General features: G+C 39.5%; 1 protein-coding gene across 2 annotated transcripts in view; it reads left to right on the top strand.

Annotated features, from left to right (window-relative positions):
- SGPP2 (sphingosine-1-phosphate phosphatase 2) overlaps positions 1-16,778 on the top strand; it is a 105,283-nt gene extending 88,505 nt beyond the window's left edge. For both annotated transcript variants that reach the window (XM_045559228.1, XM_045559227.1), the window contains exon 5: positions 13,389-16,778. In XM_045559228.1, the coding sequence (XP_045415184.1) occupies positions 13,389-13,940 (552 nt within the window). In that variant the 3' untranslated portion in view covers positions 13,941-16,778. The remainder of the gene's footprint in view (positions 1-13,388) is intronic.
- Positions 16,779-17,848: the final 1,070 nt, after the last annotated feature.

Raw genomic sequence — 17,848 nt, 5'->3', positions numbered from 1 at the left:
GAGGGAGGAGGATCACTTGAGGCCAGGAGTTCAGAAAGTGAAACTGCGCATCTGTACTCCACACTTTTTCTATTAGTCTGCTTGTCCATCTTCATGCCAATATTACTGTGTTATTTACTGTAGCTTTGTTATAAATATCAATGTCAGGTAGTGAAAGTCTTCCAACCTTTTTCTTCAAAATTATCTTTGCTATTCTTGGCCCTTTGTGTATTTTCATACAAATTTTAGAATCAGCTTGCCATTTTCTCCATTGCTGGACTTTTTATTGGGATTAAATTGAATCTATAGACCAATTTGGAAGAACTAGCATCTTTTGCAATATTGAGGGTTCCAATACATGGGCATAGTACATCCCTTTATTTACATCTTTGATTTATCTCAGTAATGTTGTTGTTTCTGTGTAGAGGTCTTGCATATCATATATCAGATACATTTCTAAGTATTTTATCTGCTAGGCATCATTCTAGTACTTTACTACTATATTATCTACCTCATAGAGTAGTTAACAGAAATGCTATGAGAGAAGTACTATTATTATCCCTTTTTTACAGATGAGGTATAGAGAAGTAATAGATCAAGGTCATGTAGTTGGTGAAAGACTGAACAGAGATTTAAAACCAAGTAGTCTGACTTCAGAATGTGTGCTTTTAATTACCGTTCTATACTGTGCCTCCAGAATATTCATGAATGCATTTAATTGCAAACAGTGAAAATATATTAAGTGTCCATCAATCAGATCTAGTTAAATAAAGCAAGGTATTTCCATAGAATAGAATATTATACAGCCTTTAAAATACAGTTGTTCCTCAGTATCTGTGGGGCGTTGGTTCCAGAACCCTCCATGGTTACCAAATCCATGGATGTTCAAGTCCCTTATATAAAATGTCATAGTATTTGCATATAACTTCTGCACATCCTCTCATATATTAATACTTTAAATTGTCTCTAGGTTACTTACAGTACCTAATACAATGTAAAATCTATGTAAACAGTTGTTATGCTTTATTGTTAATAATGACAAGAAAAAAAGTCTGTGCATGTTCAATTACAGATACAATCATCCATTTTTTTCCCTGAATATTTTTCATTCTTTTTCTTTTTTTTTTGAGACAGAGTCTCGCTCTGTTGCCTGAGCTAGAGTGCCATGGTGTCAGCCTAGCTCACAGCAACCTCAAACTTCTGGGCTCAAGCAATTCTTCTGCCTCAGCCTCTTGAGTAGCTGGGACTGCAGGCATGTGCCACCATGCCCAGCCAATTTTTTCTATATATTTTTAGTTGTCCAGCTAGTTTCTTTCTATTTTTTAGTAGAGATGGGGTCTGGCTCTTGCTCAGGCTGGTCTCAAACTCCTGAGCTCAAACCATCCACCCGCCTCTGCCTCCCAGAGTGCTAGGATTACAGGCGTGAGCCACCACACCCAACCTTTCATTCTGAGGTTGGTTGAATCCATGGATACAGAGCTCACAGATACAGAGAGCCACCTCTAATATAGCTCTGTTATGCTCTGTTATTATGGAAAGGTGTCTGTGACATATTAATTCTAAAAAGCAGATTGCAGAACAGCTTGTACAGTATGGTACTACTGTTGTAAAAATGTGGGTATGCGTTGGGGGGATAGGCACAGGGCTCTGAAATGCTTTTTTTAAATAGTGAGCCTGACTTGTTATTGAAAAACAATAGAGCTATTTTTGCTTAATGGACAGATAGTATGTCTTATTCTCCCTCTATCCAAATATATTTCTTGGTAAGTAATAGCTAATTAAAAATAGAAACACAGGATAGCTATTGAATGATTGAATAAATAATTATCTGAGCTCCATTATTTACATGAGGATTTCCTGGAAGAGAAGGAAGATTTTAGACTTTACTGTGATAAAAGCTAACTCTTCTTCTTCCACCAGTACTTGTATTTATGATTTTTTTTTTGCACTGTATCTTTTTTTCTTTTTTAAAAATAGAACAACACTTAGAGTTAATTTTGGCAACCAAATGAGTACATGGGTTTCAAAGAGCTTATGTTTTTTGTCCTTTTTATTGTTTGGGAATCAATTTTAAAACTCATAAACCATTGATTTGCAAAATTCCTCTTAATCATTGCAACCCTACCTCCCAAATGCAATTGAACAAGGGTACCAAGATCTCAACAGAATTAATATCCCTCCTTTCTCTCTCTGTGGTGGCTGTTTCAAAATGAGAAATTCCACCTTAAAAAATTTAGAGAATTGAGCTGGGCCAAGTCGCCTGTGAAAAGAAATAGCAGTAGCCAGTCAGTCACAAAAGGGCAATTGGACTGTTTATCTACCATGGCCATAAAACTGCCCAAGAACTGGTCTATTACCAAAATATATCCTGTTGGTGATCTGACGAACCTTAATTGGGGTGCAGCAGACAGATGCAGAAGAGTGACATAGCTGGCTTGCATCTATGCTCTGAAAATCAGCTAAAGGTCTAGAACTTCATTTTAAACTCAAAACACTACTGAAGTCTGTGTTTATGTACATCTGTGCAAATGTTCCTTAAAACACACTCACCTGGGAAAGGAAATAAACACTTCTTGTATCATATGTTTAAATGCACATAGGGTTTCCTGTAAGTACTGTGATATATTTGATTTTTTTTTAAGCCCTGACACTGGCATAAAGTTATTTCACGTGCATAGATCCATGGCACAGTTTGCTCTCCACACCGTACTCCTGGGCTCTCACTACATTTCTGAAAACGAAGGGTCACCCAAGCACCACAATCTTGTACCTCATTACATCTTGGATGTCACGTCTCTCCATCATAATAAAGTTAAATGGCTGTAACTTCTTCTCACTTGATACATACCTAATGACAAGGAAGGCATGAAATCTATAATTTAGATTGGTCAGCCTCATCAAAGAGAGAACATGGCTGTATCTGACTTCGCTAGATCAGTCTGCAAAGCAAGACTGCCCTTTTATAAACATCCAGTAATGGCTGCTTCCTACCATGGTAGAAAGGCTGCAAAGTATTCCCCCAGGGAGTTCTGGTTTTACACAGGAGCCAGGCCTCAAGGGCTCAGGCCATCATTCCCCAGGGGGTCAGTGACAAAGGAATAGGATAGATTTACTTTTCCTCTAAATGTGAGCACCCACATCACCAGGCCTACAAAGAATTCCCAAATCTTTTTCTTGTGCCTCTTTGCGTACAGGTCTTACTACATTGGAATATCACTTTAGGACTTTCAAAAACTACAATGATAGCACTAATAAAATTCACAAGTTTTTATTCTTTTACACGTTTCCAAAAATCACTCCAGAAGTTCTAACATGCCACTTTCAGCATGAAGAGCTCACATTGGCCCGTGATTTAGATGAGATAGTGTTTGCCATTCACAGGTGTGATCCACTGATGCCTCAGCATCACCTGGGAGCTTGTGAGAAATGCAGACTCTTAGGCCCTGCCTAGACCTACTGAATTAGAACCTGCATTTTAACGAGCTTTCCCACAGATTTGAATGCAGGATATAATCTGAAAAGCACTGAGACAATCTACACACATCCCAGCAAATATGGTGACAACGCCAATTAAATTTCAACATGCACGGGCCTGTTTAACAATTATATTACATTGAATGTGACTCTCTTTTTTCTTTGTTCTCAGAGGCTCCTCTGCCCACCCAGATTTGAGAAAAATCACTTAAATATTTGACAATATGTTTTGTGTCTTCTACCATGTTGCCCTTCCCTATACTTGTCATTCTCACAAGCTGCTTAGCAGTTGTCAAAGATGATGTTATAACCTGTCTGGAGGCTTGTTTGATCTAATGTCATAATCCCATTGATCTGCCAAATCCTGTGATTCATTATAATTAGAACTGTTCATATTAATGTGAATTATGGGTGGGGAAATTTTGTCTGTTTCATGAAGAACTACTGTTTGGACTTGTTAGATTCTGTGAAGCCAGAACAAGCAAGTGATTATTTCCTAAATCATACATTGAATAAAGCTTAGAAATATATAGTATACCCAAATACCTTTCTAGTTAATATTGATATTATAATATAAAACACATGCAATAACATATTTTTATATCATCACATTAAGAAGTATAATACCTGCCTTATTTACCTTTTTAGCAAACTAGTGCCATTTAAGGAGAATATAAAAGGGAAAATAAGATTAAAATTATCACTACATGGAATGTGCATATGCAATCATCTAAGATAATTTTCTTTATAAATCTTCAGTCATATGAATAAACACTGAAATAATTATCCACTTACTAGAGTATACTTTTAAATGGTAAAGTCAAAATTTTCCTCTAAATATAAAATGAATATGTGGCAAAGATTTTTTATTCAACTCATCAATTAATGAAGGCACCAGTAAGATTTAATGAAAGAACTAGTAAATAAATTGTATAGGCAATTTAATAAAGAAGCATTAAGATTGCTGGGTTATATACAGAACTGGTTATATGTTCTATGGAGTTACTGTTCTATATGGCAACAAACTGTAATCTTTGGAGGAATCATTTCCACTGAACAGAAATTATTTACCCTTCAATCGGATAAAAATCTGCCAACTAACCTGTCACTCCACTAAGTCTGAGACCTTTAATCAATAATAAACAGTGAGTTGAGCAAAGTACTTTCTCTTCTATAATTCTTGGGTGGCCTTTGCCTCCATATGACATAGAAATAAAGTTTTACCTTATGTCAGTATTTTCTATAATTTTTCTTAAAATACAGGAAACCATTTTCTGTTTTAGAAAAGTCAACATAATTTCTACTTAAGGTTTAAATATATTTACTTTCCAAGTGGCATTTATTCTAAAGTTACAAAAGATAAGAGCTGACATACCTTTGTCTACCTCACATAGTTACTGCTGAGCTTCAGTGAGTTTTCAAAAAGTTTTATAACCATAGATGTCCATGCCTAGTGTCCTTAGTTCCTAGATTTGTAACAATGCTAGAATATCTAAAATGGCTCAGAAAACAGTCATGATATGGAAAGGAAGGGTTTCAGTGATAGAGTACCCCACTCAAAGACCTATTAATATCAGGAGGTTCTATTGCTTTTGCTCACACCTTGTGGCAAGGTAAAAGCTTCCTGCTTTTGACTCATCTCTATGGACATTGATGTGCTTTAACAGGAAAGTAATATTTTTGAACTTTATGTATACTCACTTTTTCTCCCCTATACATATGCTAATTATATAACTTGTAGATTTCTCTCTGTAATCATTTATATTCATATTCATGAACAACCTTGCTTCCTTCTTGCCATTTGGCTGCTATTGAATCATCTGCGTTATTCTTAGAAATCGAATTGTGAGCTAGCATAGAAAAGAATAAATATTCTGAGTGTTTGAACTAGGAAACACTGACTGATCTATAACTAAAAGTTATTTTCTAGAATAACTGCAGGGTTTGGGTTTGTGTTAGTTTGTTTTAATGTCAGTGTCTGCTTGCATTCAAAGCATTCATGGCATCTGCAAAGAAGTAGGTCTTGGCTTTTACTCTGCTCCTGGCTTCAGCTCACTCTGTGAAGGCAGCCAAGGGCAGAGAAGGCCCTTCACATTCTCAGCGGGGGACCTGGCAGAGGGGAAGATGCCAGAATCATAGAGTTCTCAGCATAAATAGTTCCAAGATCTGAATGCATTCTTTCCTAACAATTGAATGAATGGGTTTGTTCTCACCCCTTCTTTCTAGCTAGCTAACCTTGTGTTGTGTTGGCCTGCTCAATAGCATTCTTCAGTGAAGATGTTTGGAGATAGAATGTAAATTTGTCGCAGGAAACTGCATATGGGAATGTGATGTGGGGTCAGAATTCACAAATGCTGGGAGTTCTCAGGGTTAGGGCCTGCTGTTGAAATACTTAGAGGTGTTTACTAAAAAGAGGAGTGTTTCTGTTTGGCTAAGAATAAAAACGCTCTATTTTGTGTGTTTATATAAGCATTCACTAAAATTTGTTCTGATGCTTGGGATAGCTCTATTAGCATTCTTTTCTAAACACTTAGATTGTCTGTCTCTATTATTGTTTCCTGTAATGAGTTATAAAAAACTCAAGCTTTTATCTAAACACTAAATTTTATAAATGTGAAAATGAGAAAGGTATAAAAATCAAAGGAATTTAGATCTTCTTGCATTTTAACTTTGAAAAATATTAGTTTCATGTAATGATTTTTTTTTCAAGCAATTTAAAACCTTGAATGGTAAATTGAATTAAATGTTGATTCTATTTCAAACAATGCAATCTGTGGGGTAGCGCTGGGAACGCATCTTATATGCCTTTATTTTCGATGTTACTTAGATCATGGAGGGATGGTATGTTGATTATTGTACAGGTTCTTGGGGGCATTTCATTTTTTTGGCCAGTGAAAAATTATAAGCCTTCATTATTCCTACTTTAGTATACTTTGAACCATTCTGATCTTAACATCCTGGTTTTTTTCCTCCTAATTACATTTTATTATAATAATGATAAAACAGGCATTGACTGTAGAAAATTTGGAAAATACTATAGAGTATAGAGAAGACAATAGTTATCTGTAATACCCTAACACAGAAAACTACTCTTAACATTTTTATTTTCTTCTGACATTTTATCCAAATATACAAGTATATATTTATATAAAATTAGGATCATCCTTTATGTAAAGTTTATAACATTTTACTTATGGTTACTTTGAAACCATTAAAAAAAAGAGGCTGCAGAAATCTACCTTTTCAAATGGAAAATATTCCTGCTATATTATTAAATAAAAAAGCAGGATGTATTTTTATCTCATTTTTGGAGTAAGCAACATAATATGCTTGATTTATATCTTTGTAGATTCCTATTATGGCATATGCTCCATTCTTTATGCTGTTTTTGCTTGTTTGTATTTCCTGATGTTTCTGTAATGGAGTATGTGTTCCTTTTTGGGCTTAATTGGCATGAGTTGCAGTAACTCAGCAAGAATCATCCCTATATGTAAATCTTTGTGAGCCAATTTATTATCTTCCCAGATTATTTTCTTAGAATAAATTCTGAGGGGCAGAATTATTGAGCTTAGGTGTTTGAATTATGTTGTGTATTTTGTATACTTTGTAGTCTAATTATATTCCTCTATGAAAGGTAGTTTTAAATTTGTTCTCTGCAAAGTAAAGAGTATTTATTCTGCCATTGTTGCTCTCATGTCTTTTCCATATCATGCCTTTTGCATAATTATCTTTACCTATCTTCTCTATATTTCATCTGTCTTTATAAACTATATGCTCTCCTTCCTCTCTTCTCTTCCTCCTGCCTATCCCCCAAATCCACCCATTCAGGACAGAATTCTCCCATTGCTGGCTAGTTTCTCCCCATCTCTGTTTTTGTTCTCTATTAATTGTCACTTGCCCTACAGTTTGCCTTTGCTGTTCTATAGCACTGTGAACTGTTTTCCCTCTGGCCTCACATATGTGCCAAACACTGTGCAGTTCCAAAGAAATTACCTCCTAATTCTGAATTTCCAAAAGAAAAAAAAAATGGAAACAAGAGATCCAATTCAAAGATGAATATTTTGTGAACTTTTATGTTTCTGTGAATTTAGTAACTTTAAAAAAACTAATGCAAAAAGTTGTTCTCAAATTTTCGAGTATTTACAGTCCTTATTTTTAGAAGCTGTTTAGAATAATTTTATTATAAGAAATTTAGAGCCCCAAATTAGAAAACTCATTAGCTATGGTTTTTCCTTATAAAAATACCTAAAAGTCTTATTACAATATCACCTTTTATGGCTGAAAGTCCAACTGTGTGGTTAGAAGGAAAAAAAAAATCTACACCAACACCCATATTGACTAAAATTACTTTTGCCTCAAATGCTGGGCTGTGGACCAAAATAGTCTAGGTTCCTGATGCATTGAAGACAAACAGAATTCGTTTATAAAGAATGTTCCAACTAGATGTCTGGGAATTTGGTAACTGCAGTTACAAAGCAAAACAGAAGGAAGGAGGGCACATTTTTATTTATATTTTGAAACAATGGGCACTAAATAGTATAGATATTTAGGGTAAGAGAAAGCATTCCATTCTCACAATCACTGTAACTAAGTGTTTGCTACATGTAGGCCCTGTCTGGGGGCTTTGAGGAATAATGTGAAAATGTAAGAGCCCCTGCCTTGCTGACCAACTTAGAGGAGAAGCAGGCAAACACATACCTGCAGCAAAAGGCAATACAAGGAGGGGCTGTTTGAATAATACTAAGCAAATCCCTCCATGTTCAATTCAGGGACAGGGAAAGAGAGGTTATTTCCAACTGTGATGCTATATGAAGATATTTTGGAAAGGAAGTAGCTTTTGAACTTAACCTTACAGGAACTGGTAAGATCTTGATAGAGATGGTTAAAGTATGCTGTACATAAAAAGAATATGAAATTGTGTTAGGCATGTTTGGGAAAGGCAAGTAGACCTATTTGAGTGGGGTGGAAAACTCAAATGTGAAAGTGAGGGAAAACCTGGAATAATAGGCTAAGGAAACTCATATCCTGAGAGGACTTTGACAATAAACCTCTAGGCTAGCATTTGTCAGAGTTTTCTATTCAGATTCGTTACATCAGAATTACCTTGGACCACACTTGGATTCCTGGACCACACTTTGGATCAGAATCAGAGGACAGCACCCTGAATCTATATTTTAACAATCTTCTTAGGAGATCCAGTGCACACTAGAATTTGAGGACATCTGCCATTGAAACAGCCATCAGGACTCTGTGGCTTACAGGAATGAGGAAGATGGAGTCTTCCCTTTGGAAGTTGCTCTGCCTCCCAGGCAACATTCTTTAGCTCAGTGCTTTATAGATTTAGGCAAAATGACTCTTTCACCTTTCCTAACTTCCTCAGGGCTCAGACATGAGTCCAGCGGAGCTGCCTGGGAGACAAACTAAGTGGCAGGATCTTCTCTTCCCCATGAGAGAAGAGAGGCTTGCTTGTGGCCTGCAGTCAAGCTGTTGTGTCTGGCTCCGCTCCTTCCCTCAAAATTCTTGTTCCTTTAAGAACACACAAACAAACTGTCCTCAGACTTCAGCAGGTGACATTCTATCATGCCATGCCATGCAGAGGACACAGCAAGGGTCCCGAGATTCCCACTCGTACGGAAGTTGAAAGGCAGGCACTGTTTGGAAGGAGAGACTGAATTTCATTTCACTTTCTTTTTAAGGAGGTAGTATATTCACATGATACAAAATTCAAAAGGTACACAGGGTATCTTGTGAAAAGTCTCCTTCCCAACTGTGTGCCCCAGTTATCCAAGTGCATCTCTTTGTGTATTCAAGTAAAAATGTATCTATAGATTCCCCCAGGTTTTAAAACAGAAATGGTAACATACTAACTGATACTGTATGCAATGGTCTGCACCTTGCTTTTTAAAGATTCATATTAGAACTTCCTCATTCTTTTTGCAGCTGCGTAGTATTGTATTTCATTGTGTGACTCTATCGTAGTTAAATTTAACTGGTCCTCTATAGATGGAACTTGGGTCATTTCCAGTGTCTTGCTATTACAAACAATAGTACAATGGATAACTTGTAAAAACCTTATTTCAGACATGGGCAGTTACATCCCTAAGGTCAAGTCCCAGAGTGAGATTGTTGGGTCAGAGGATAAATAAATGTGTAATTTTTAAAGCTATTGACAACTTTCTCCCCATAAAGTTTGCACCATTTTGCAATCATATGATTAATGAGAACGAGTCCTCCTTTCCCCCTGCAGTTTCATTAGCAAAATGTTAAACCCTTGGATTTTTGTCAGCAGGGATATGTGAGGAGCAGATTCTCCGCATGGTTTGTGTGGAAGGTGGAGGCAGGGAGCCGGCATGTTGGGAACCTCGCTAGGTGGCCAGAGCCTGCTTTGTAGACAGCAATGGGGCATCCGTGCCAACAAAGAGCCCACCAGCTTTCTTATTTTTGTTTATTTGTTCGAAATGTATTATATTTTTTTAATTTTATTTTTTAAATTAACAGTAAGATTGACTTTATTTTTGTCACAAAATTCTATGAATTTGAACACACGTATAGAGTTGAGTAACCACCACATTACAGAGCAGTTGCATCACCCCCAAAAGTCCCTCATACCAGCCCCTTGTGGTCACACCCTCTCCCCACCTCTAGACCCCCTAGGCAACCACTAATCAATTCTCTGTCACTATGGTTTTATCTTACAGAGAATGTCATGTAAATCGACCCATATAGTATGTAACCCTTGGAGCTTGGCTTTTCCCGGTCAGCATAGTTTCCTGGAAGTTTCATCTAAGTTGTCACATTCATCAGTAGTTTGTTGCTTTTTACTTTTGAGAAGTAATCCATTGTCTGAGCGTTCCACAGTTTACTTGCCCCTTCCAGCCACTGAATGACACTGGGGTTGGTTCCTGTTTGGGGTGACTAATAGAATTGCTGTAAACATGCATGAGTACTGATGTTTGTGGGGACGTACATTTCACTTTCTCCTCAATATGGCTCAATTTTCATGTCTTATGAGTAAGTTAAGGGATATTTTCTTATATTTAAAAGGCATTTATGTTTTCTTTTCTATAAACTACCCATTTCCTTTACCCATTTTTCTCTTTGGTTGTTAGTAATTTCCATTTTGGACAAGTTGGTTTTGGGGGGCTGACAGGACATCCGGATGAATGTATTAATTGATCAACACTTGTGTACACATAGGGGAAGTAACATTCATAGGGGGTCGGGCAGGGAGGGAGGGGGGAGGAGGAGATGGGTAAATTCATACCTAACGGGTGCAGTGCACACTATGTGGACACTTATAACTCTAACTCGGGAAATGCAAAGGCAATTTATGTAACCAAAGCATTTGTACCCCCGTAATGTTCTGAAATAAAAAGAAAAATAAAAAGAAATGCAGGCCTAGAGTTTGAGAGAGATGCCTGAGGATACAGATTTGAGAGTTCCACAGGTAGAGAATGGAGAGATAAGGCCATGGACCTACGCAGACTCTTCAAGAGAGAAAATACGTAAGGCTTGAAGATAGAATCTGTAGAAATGCCCACGTTTAGGATATGGAAAGAGGAAGATCTAAAGGAAGAAACCAAGAAAGAGACTTCTCACAGATCACAGAAGAACTAGGATAGTGCAGAGTAACATTAATAAAAGCAGAATATTAAAGGTCTGCTAAGTAAAGAGTTTTAATCTCCAAGGCACAGTGTTTGGAGGAAGAGAAAACATGTCTCTCTGAGAATTCCAAATAAAAGCCCTATGATTCATTCTGACTGGACTGGCTGGGTCACATGATCACCTCTGCACTGTCGTAGGGGGGTCCAATGCATGGATTGGCCTACATAGGTCATGTGCTTCAACTCCATAATTTCCCAGAACCTCATGGGGCCCCAAGGAGAAATATGGGGCTGTTGGTGGGAAGACATAGATGCTAAAGAAAAAACCAAGGAATGTCCAGTTAGTGGTCTTCGAGAGTAATGTATCATCTAAGTTAGGAGCTTAGGCAGCAGCTGTTTGTCAAGTAGAGAAACTGGAAGTGACATGTGTAGAAAATTCAATCAAAGAGTTTGGTTCAATTTGGGCAACCAGGAAGCTTAAATGAAGGATTTTTCTTTTTTCCTAAATCAAGACAACATCCATGCATATTCTTAGGTGCAAGAAAATGAACCACAGGGAGGGAGGCCGTGGAGATGTGGAGCCCGAGGGCATAATGGAGGGGAAGGATGGTGCAGGAAGTGAGAGGCTGCCCCCAGGGAGACAGGCAGGCTCCGCACCTCTCTGTACTGCAGTCAGATCCACCTTGTAAAAGAGAAGATCTAGTCATGTTGTTACCCAGTGAGAGCTACTTCAGGGGCTCCACGCTGCTCCAGGACGTCTTCCTTTCAGAGTGGATTGGACGGTACGGCCCTGTGTGGAGTGACCCCTGCCTGTGTTTACTCTCTCCAGCCCCAAGGGGCTGTCAAGATCCACCCACTGACTGGCCTCTTCCCTCTTAAATAACGGTAATTGTATGTCTCTCGCTAGACTGCAAGGTCTGTGGCATAGGTGGGCATTGTGTTTGTCTGGTCCACGCCGGTCTAGCACTGGGTCTGGTGCACAGCAGGCGCTCACGCATGCGCACTGGAACAATGGATGGATGCCTGCTACTCTGTGAAACTTGCTGCTCCCTTCGTGACTATTTCTAAGATCTAATGCTCACCCATCGTTTACCCAAATCAGATGTCATTTCTTAGACACCAAGCAAGAGAAAGAAATAATGAAGTTATTAGAAAAAGAAAGACCAAGCTTTAGCATTTTAATATACGTATGTGGGAAAAAGAGTAGAAGGAACCATGCCAAAGTATAGACAGTGTTTAACTCTAGGTAGTGCAACTATGGATCTATTAATTACGTTAAAACTGCAACTTTTAATAAATTTTGCAACAAGAAGACTTAAAAGGAAAAGAAAATGTGTGGCATCAAGGAGTTAAAGATATTTTCAGCAGGGAAGGAAGGGAGGAGAAGGGAAGAAAGAAAATCACTGTTCCAAAGAATGGGATTAATTAAATAAAGCTTGGTACATCCGCTCAATGAAATTTTATGTACACTATTTGAAATCTTGTCTCTGAAGACAGGGTGAGAGTGGCAAGGCTGAAATGGTGAAGCTTTGATACCATCACATCCCAAATGTCTCCTCAAGCCTCCCAAATGAACATATCTTCTAAATAACAATGCCGTGCTCGCTGTGAATATGGCTCCCCCCTCCAGCCGGCCTACAGCCCCAACCCCTGCCGCCAAGAGAGGATAGCACCACCGCTGTGAATACAGCAACAATACCTGTGATATAAGTATTTAAATACTTACAATATTTATGTAATAAAATAAGATTGGAGAAACTGAGATTATAGCTATTCATTAAGAAAAGAAATGTAGAGGCCAGGCACAGTGGCTCAGCACTTTGAGAGGCCAAGGCAGGAGGATCATTTAAGCCCAGGAGTTCAAGACCAGTCTGGGCAACACAGTGAGACCCCATCTTTACAAAACAATAAAAACATTAGCTGGGCATGGTGCCTGGCACCTATAGTCCCAGCTACTCGGGAGGCTGAGAGGCAGGAGGATCACTGGAGCCCAGGAATTCAAGGTTATAGCGAGCTCTGATTGGGCCCCTGCACTCCAGTCTGAGTGACAGAGCAAGACCCTATCTCTAAAAAAAGAAAGCAAATACAGAATTTATCCCAAAAGTTGGAGAAACTGGAAGAAAATATATAGCATGATTGTTGTGTGCATCTTCTCCTATTTTCATTTTAATTTTTTTACAGCCTTAAGCTTTCTTTGAATGTGTACTATAAAATGAAACAATGCAAAAATTATATTTTAAATATCAAATCATCCATATGCGACTCAACATTTTACGTATATACAAGGAAGCACGCGTTGGCTCACACTGTTCTTTTCTCTCCTTCTCAAAGGATGTGCTGGGCGGCGTCCTGATCACCGCGCTCCTCATTGTCCTCACCTACCCTGCCTGGACCTTCATCGACTGCCTGGACTCCGCCAGTCCCCTCTTGCCTGTGTGTGTCATAGTCGTGCCATTCTTCCTGTGTTACAACTACCCCGTGTCTGATTACTACAGCCCAACCAGAGCGGACACCACCACCATTCTGGCTGCCGGGGCCGGAGTGACCATAGGATTCTGGATCAACCATTTCTTCCAGCTCGTGTCCAAGCCCGCTGAGTCGCTCCCTGTCATTCAGAACATCCCACCACTCACCACTGACACGTTGGTTTTGGGTCTGACCAAATTTGCGGTGGGAATTGTGTTGATCCTCTTGGTTCGTCAACTTGTACAGAATCTCTCACTGCAAGTATTATACACATGGTTCAAGGTGGTCACGAGGAACAAGGAGGCCAGGCGGAGACTGGAGATCGAAGTGCCTTACAAGTTTGTCACCTACACATCTGTGGGCATCTGTGCTACAACCTTTGTGCCAATGCTGCACAGATTTTTGGGATTACCATGAGTCTCAAACAGTTGGAAATGAGCCCACTGGACATGAGAGCCAAAATAAGTTGTTGGTGGGCAAGTCTGGACAACTCATTTCTCTTAAAAAAAAAAAAAAAAAAATCTTAAGTCACATTGTGATGCTACAGTTGAACCCAGGTAAAAAACCACAATCAAGATCTTTAAGGACTGCTCTCCCCAACCCATTCTGTTATCTGGACTTGGGATCTAGTCATGAGCTGGAAGGAACTGTGGCCTGGCTTAGGAATGGCTCTGAGCCCTGCTGGGTTCTAGAGAGCCAGCAGAGATGGGTGATCTGGGAGGCTGGAGGAAGAGCTTTTCTCAGTTATGACCTTGCCCAGCCCTGAATCTCATTTCCAAAGTGGGGACTTTGGTCCAGGAGAAAGGGTGGGGCCGTATAAAACTGCATTCCTTGGACAGGGTGACTTCCTTGTTACGATCTAATTATACTGTACCTGCGTGGGTGGTAACAACACTCTGAAATGAAGCTTGCTGTGAAAAGATCAAAGGCAGCGGCAGAGCTATGAGGTCATGGGGAAGCGCCTGCCTTTTCCTTCAGAGCCCTGGTCTCCTTTTGGTGGTCATGTTGAAACAGGGACCTGCTCTTCCTGGTTGATACATTCTGCGGGATTCCAGGTGCCATTACTACGTGCCAGGAAACACACCGGCTGCTTCGCCTCACCAGGCAGGTGGGGGTTAGCCTTCAGCACAAGTGGACACATCTGGGACCCCGCCGCCCATCTTCAGCCTTTTTTGCTTTCATATAAACTCGGAGGCGCTGGCATCTGCCTAGGAAAATGGACCAATAGAAGAGCAGATGAACCCATTCTGTCCTGGAGCCTGACAGGGACAGGCCTCCCTGATGTCCCTCCTCCCTGTCTCAGTTACTTTCTGTCAATCCAGAATCAGGATCCCCTTCCATCTTCTCTCTTCCCACCTCTTATCTCTTGCCAATCTTAAGGGTGATTAATGCAAGAACAACTTTAGCTTCTCTTGGGAAAACAAGCCAGCCAAATAAAACACCCATTAAAGCTAGGGTGAGTCCTCCTTAGACTTAGGAAAGTGATTATTATGCAGACACCTAGGCTCCTCTTTAGTTCTTAAAAATAAAAAACAGGTGTCAACACCTTTCTTAAAAGTTAGTGTAAATATATACTTGACAAAGTATCTATTGAGGTATAGTGCCTGAACCACCGAAGCCAATGTTTTGTGAGCCTAACACATCATCACCATGCACACACTTTGGGAAAAATTACCCTCCTTAAAAGTTACAGACGTTCTTACCTCTGTATCCAGTGTTAAAACTGAAAGCTACGTTTTCCTGATTTCAGATATGTTCCATGGCCCTACTGTTGGGATGACCTTTGGGATTTGACTTACTGCTCCAATTTCTGGAGAAGAATAATTTTTAGTAAAACTCCTGCTTTCTCTTAAAATTCTTCTCACATTTATTTACATCATAGTTAGAAGGCAGGGATGAAAATGACCTGCCTTGATTGCTTTCACATCAGACTCTGAGCAGCATTTGCAGCACCAGCACTGGGGCAGAGACCAGTTTCCTGTACTTCCATCCCCCCAGCTGCCAGACCAGAGATCGCAACACTGGATATTTGCACAACATGATTTTAGTTGATTTGTCTGAAGCCAACTGACAAAAGGATTAGCTTTTCCCATTTGTATGTTTTAAAAACAGGGACTGTAATTATTGTCACAGCAGTAGGTGATTGTATTTCATAAATATATATATATATATACATATAAAAATTTTTACTGCTGTCTTTTAAAAGTCCCCAAAATAAGAAGGTCAACCAGCTGCATTGATGTATTTAAGATTGTATTTACCTAATTTGGATTAAGGATGAGTATATTAGCCACAGAACATTAAAAAAATGACCCAAGGATTTGTCATGGTCACTTTTTAAAGTATCTGATTGCAGAAACTGGAGAATAAAAAGTACCTCTTGGTGAGGCCAAGCTTATTTTTGAACGCTCCTGCTCTGTGGCACAGAACAAGCAGCAACTAACTGGTGGGAAGAAGTCATCATCTGGTTCAAACTCTTGCCTTGCCAGCCCTCTTCTTTTCACTTCTCACACAGCCCTTCACTCTCTTAAGTTCTCTCATACCCTCCTCGGACACCATCGCATGCCCCTTCGGAGTACGCCTTGCACGGCCTTTCAAGACATGGATTTTTCTCTCTGGGGAAAGACTGCCCCCTGCTGGTTTGGCTTCAGTCTTGGTCTGAAGCCCCTCTCTTGATCTGCAGTCTTGGAGACTAAGCATTTAAAAGTCAAGCTCATCAAAATGTAAACCTAGAACCAGTGGTCTGGCCAACCTTGCTTTCGGGAACTGTGACAAAGACACCAAGTCATCAGGATTATTGGCCCCTCCAGAAACCAGGGAGAACAACTTGACCTTTTCCTAATTATTTCCATCCTGCCCCCAACGTACTTCCACTTTGGGCCCTGGCGTCCATCCTGCAACCTTCATTCTAGATGGCTTTCATGCCAGTTTTGCTCAGACCTGCACCATCATAGAATACTCAGAAGATAAAAACGTAGAAGACACTCCTGAACTAAAATCCCTTAAATGGCAGTGGCTGAAAACACTCCACAATATGCCCAACAGTGTCACTGTAACATGGGATTTTCTCACCCAAATAGGCAACTCATGCTTCCAGTGTAATCCAAGCATGTGGTGTTTCGGTGCCATATGTCCCGGTTTCTATTTTGGAAGCTCTCAGCTGTCTCGCTTATGTACCATATGTAAATTTATTCTTTTGAAAATAAAAAAAATCACTTGTTTATGACTTCTCATTAAATGCTTTAAAAGCCAGTATTCTATTTGCTTGGATGTTTTTCTTAATCTAGACCTTTTTCTCCGGGTTCACTGGACCTGAGTTGAAAAAAGGGGACAATAATAAGTGGGAAGCTATAAAAGTTCTGCGTTGTTGCCATAATCCAGTCACATGCAAATGTTGGCCTCGCGGTGCTCACAGGTGTGATTAACAGGAAGTAAGTGTTATGCTGGCATGTTTGAATCCCCTAACTCCATCATACTAAAGTGTGTCTTTTTACTATGTGTGGAGACAAATATCACTATTTGTTGAGAGGTAAATGTTGTAAATGTTGCTGGTTAAGGTAACTAAACAGTTTTCAGGGATGAGTTCACTATCTGCTGAACCAAATGCGCACGACTCTAATTCAAATTCACATCACTGCAAAGATACGCTCTGCCTTTAAAGCATCCCAAATTTGCTATTTGAGATGGTGCAGAAAGTTGACACTCCCATTTGTAAAGGCAAATCTAGGACTCTATTTGTACTTTAAGCAGGATGTATTCATTACCCAATATGCTGGACACCTGGAGATGTGAAACTCCAACCTACCCTGTGCAGTTTTCCCAGGGAAGAGAAGACATGGGCTTAGAGAATTACAGCTCAAGATCCAAACTGCTAAGGCTGTAGGGAAAGATAACTATGATGCGGGAATTAGGAGGAGGGGGAGATTGCACAAGCCAGGCTTAGAGAACAGACGGGCTGTGCACAGGGAACGTGATGGGCTGGAGGTGTGAGATGATCCTCCATGGCTGGGGAACAGCTTGTCAGAGGCACTTCCCCACACACCTCCAGCTCTTACCAGGAAAAACCAAGCCCATGTCAGTGAGTGTGTGTAAGAATGATAGTGGTGGAACAAAGGATGAGAGTTAATCCTTCCACATAGCTGAAAATCCATATATAACTTTTAACTCCCCCAAAACTTAACTGTTAATAGCCTGTTGTTGACCAGAAGCCTTACTGATAACATAAACAGTCCATTCACATATATTCTGTATGTTATATTATATACTATATTCTTATAATACAGTAACCTAGAGAAAAATGTTAAGAACACCATAAGGAAGAAAAA

This window comes from Lemur catta, chromosome 8 (genome assembly GCF_020740605.2).
Source record: "Lemur catta isolate mLemCat1 chromosome 8, mLemCat1.pri, whole genome shotgun sequence".
NCBI classification, from domain to species: Eukaryota; Metazoa; Chordata; class Mammalia; order Primates; family Lemuridae; genus Lemur; species Lemur catta.
The sequence above is the reverse complement of the archived record's forward strand: the minus strand, read 5'-3'. Positions and strand labels throughout refer to the sequence as shown.